A 2,674-nucleotide genomic window follows, 5' to 3' on the forward strand; every position below is an offset into this window, starting at 1 on the left:
CACTCAACTCCTGACGAACAGGAGACCCATGACAAGACTATACTGTAGGCTGCATGGGAAATTCTTTCCTATTTAAGTAAGTTACATTGAGATGCACTTGAACAGAAAGCCGAAAATCACCCTAAAAAGACTCTGGAAATATTTTTTCATGCAGATTTGTATATTATCAGCGGATTTGCGCGTTTTTTGATGGACTTAGAGGGATGAATGCAAATTAATGCCCATATTTAACCAATACAGGATATATACAAAGCGCACACAGTCGGGATGGATTCGTTTAACGCCAGTGGAATGGACGCGTTCACGGTGATCCATCTCAATTCCTCCTGGAGCCTGGATAGTGGATATTCTTTAGCAGCAATAGCCAGCATTGCTGCTCTTGTAAGTTTTCTCATTCTCTTTACGGTTGTTGGAAATATTCTGGTGGTTATAGCCGTGTTAACGAGCAGGGCGCTGAAAGCCCCCCAAAACCTTTTTCTGGTGTCCCTGGCCACCGCGGACATCCTTGTCGCCACTTTAGTGATGCCATTTTCCCTGGCGAATGAACTCATGGGCTACTGGTATTTTGGAAAAGTTTGGTGCGGTATTTATCTGGCTTTGGATGTTTTGTTCTGCACTTCGTCTATTGTGCATCTGTGCGCAATAAGCTTGGACCGGTACTGGTCCGTTACGCAAGCTGTAGAGTACAATCTGAAACGGACTCCCAAACGTGTCAAGTGCATCATCGTAATTGTGTGGCTTATATCTGCTTTCATCTCATCTCCGCCGCTCATATCTATCGACAGCAACAGTGATATCAGCTCTCAGCCTCAGTGCGAGCTGAATGATGACACTTGGTACATCCTCTCCTCCAGCATCGCCTCCTTCTTCGCCCCGTGCTTAATCATGATCCTGGTGTACATCAGAATATACCAGGTGGCCAAAACCAGAACCAGAAGCATGTCGGGAAAGAATCCAAGGCCAGATGGTGTTACACAAACTGAGAATGGACTGAGCAAAGTCACCTCTCATTTCCATGGGGAGAAGGAGAATGGTCACTGTCAGTGCCCTCCTACGCCCAGCCATCACACCGTCACCATTGGGCTACAGACTGAGGACCCTGATATAGAGGAGAGCTCCTCTTCAGAGGGCAAAGGTCACAAACAGCAGTGCCATGACACCCATAGAGCAAAGAGAGCCAGCCAAAAGAAAAGCGCCCACTCCAAACAGTCCACTCGCATCTCCAGAGTCAGTAACAAATCCATGGATCTCTTCACCTCCAGGAAGAAACGTCGCCGGAGCTCGATGGCCAGGAAAAAGGTCTCACAGGCCAGGGAGAAGAGGTTTACATTCGTCCTGGCTGTGGTCATGGGGGTGTTTGTTGTGTGCTGGTTTCCATTTTTCTTTAGCTACAGCCTGTACGGTGTGTGCAGGGACTCCTGTAAGATCCCCGACCCCCTCTTTAAATTCTTCTTCTGGATTGGCTACTGTAACAGCTCCCTCAACCCTGCCATTTACACTATCTTCAACCGGGATTTCAGACGAGCCTTCCAGAAGATCCTCTGCAAGTCGTGGAAAAAATCCTTTTAGATCTGAAGCAGGACTTCTGCACCACCATGACAATCTTAAAGGAAATATCAAAGTGATTTACAAAAAAAAGATGCCTGCTTTGTTGTTACTCACTGTTACTTCTCATTGTCCTGTTGTAATTCAGTCCTGGTATAGTGCACACCCTGAACCACCTGCTGGGTGCCTTCACAAGCTTTGGCATACAGTATGTTTCTATTACAGGCTTCTTACTGGCGTCCTGATCAGATTCACAGTTCTTTTCTACCCTTCCTGAAGTGTGCTGTAATGCTTTAAAGTGTGTCACCATTGATTAAGCTCTACACATCCACAAAAGATGCACAACATGGACAGATTTGTCTGCTAGGTGGCCCCAGGGCTAAAATGAGCTGCTGGGGCTCCCTTTACCCCCCTCAGTTTCTCCCACTCTGTGCAGTGTGTACAATTTTTCTATGCTTTTTGTGTGTTCCAACACTGCCTGGCTATGGGTCTGTTGTGTGTTAATCTGATTCAACATATTATTTTAGAAATACGCAACACAGAAGCACAAAACTGAACACTTTGAAACTTGATTTTGACACAGGGGTCCTCTCTAAAGACATGGCCTCAAGATTAAGTAACAATGTAGTACACACTTTAAGGCCTGATGATGTCAGTATTGTGCTTTAGTGGATTATTTATTTTTCGATTCAATTTGCACAAAGCAGTTCAAACACAGCGAGCTTGGAGATCTCAGGGCCTCAGCAGTTCTGGGGACTCAGGGACTGCTCACTGTTGGTAATCCACCCTCCACACTTAAAACAGTGGTTTCCAACCTTTTTCACCTATCTGCCCTCAAAGAGGAAAAAGCTAAAATAAGGTACATGTGACCCCCCTTAACATGAGCGTTTCAACTAAAGTGATTTTCCCCTTCATGTAAATATTTTAAGATGCCTGAAAAGCTAAAAAAAAAATCCAGTATTTTACCAGAAAAGGAAAATTAGAAGAGAAAAGTGAAAAAAAGATCACTGGTTTTGATTCTCTCATGACCCCTCAAATATATCTTGTGACCTTTTTCAGGGGCCTCAGCCCCCAGGTTGCAAACCACTGGCTTTTTCTTTTGTCTGCTTGCCATGATGTTGTTGGCTCT

The 2,674-nt window shown here is 45.0% G+C and overlaps 1 protein-coding gene across 1 annotated transcript; it reads left to right on the forward strand.

Annotated features, from left to right (window-relative positions):
- The first annotated feature begins 267 nt into the window (after positions 1-267).
- Positions 268-1,569, forward strand: LOC128383853 (alpha-2 adrenergic receptor). The gene has a single exon (XM_053343441.1). The coding sequence runs from the start codon at positions 268-270 to the stop codon at positions 1,567-1,569; it is 1,302 nt and encodes a 433-aa protein (XP_053199416.1).
- The last annotated feature ends 1,105 nt before the right edge of the window (positions 1,570-2,674 follow it).

This window comes from Scomber japonicus, chromosome 22 (assembly GCF_027409825.1).
Source record: "Scomber japonicus isolate fScoJap1 chromosome 22, fScoJap1.pri, whole genome shotgun sequence".
Classification (NCBI taxonomy): domain Eukaryota; kingdom Metazoa; phylum Chordata; class Actinopteri; order Scombriformes; family Scombridae; genus Scomber; species Scomber japonicus.

Coding starts and splice junctions, on each gene's coding strand:
- LOC128383853 (XM_053343441.1), top strand. CDS start 268: ATGGATTCGTTTAACGCCAGTGGAATGGACGCGTTCACGGTGATCCAT.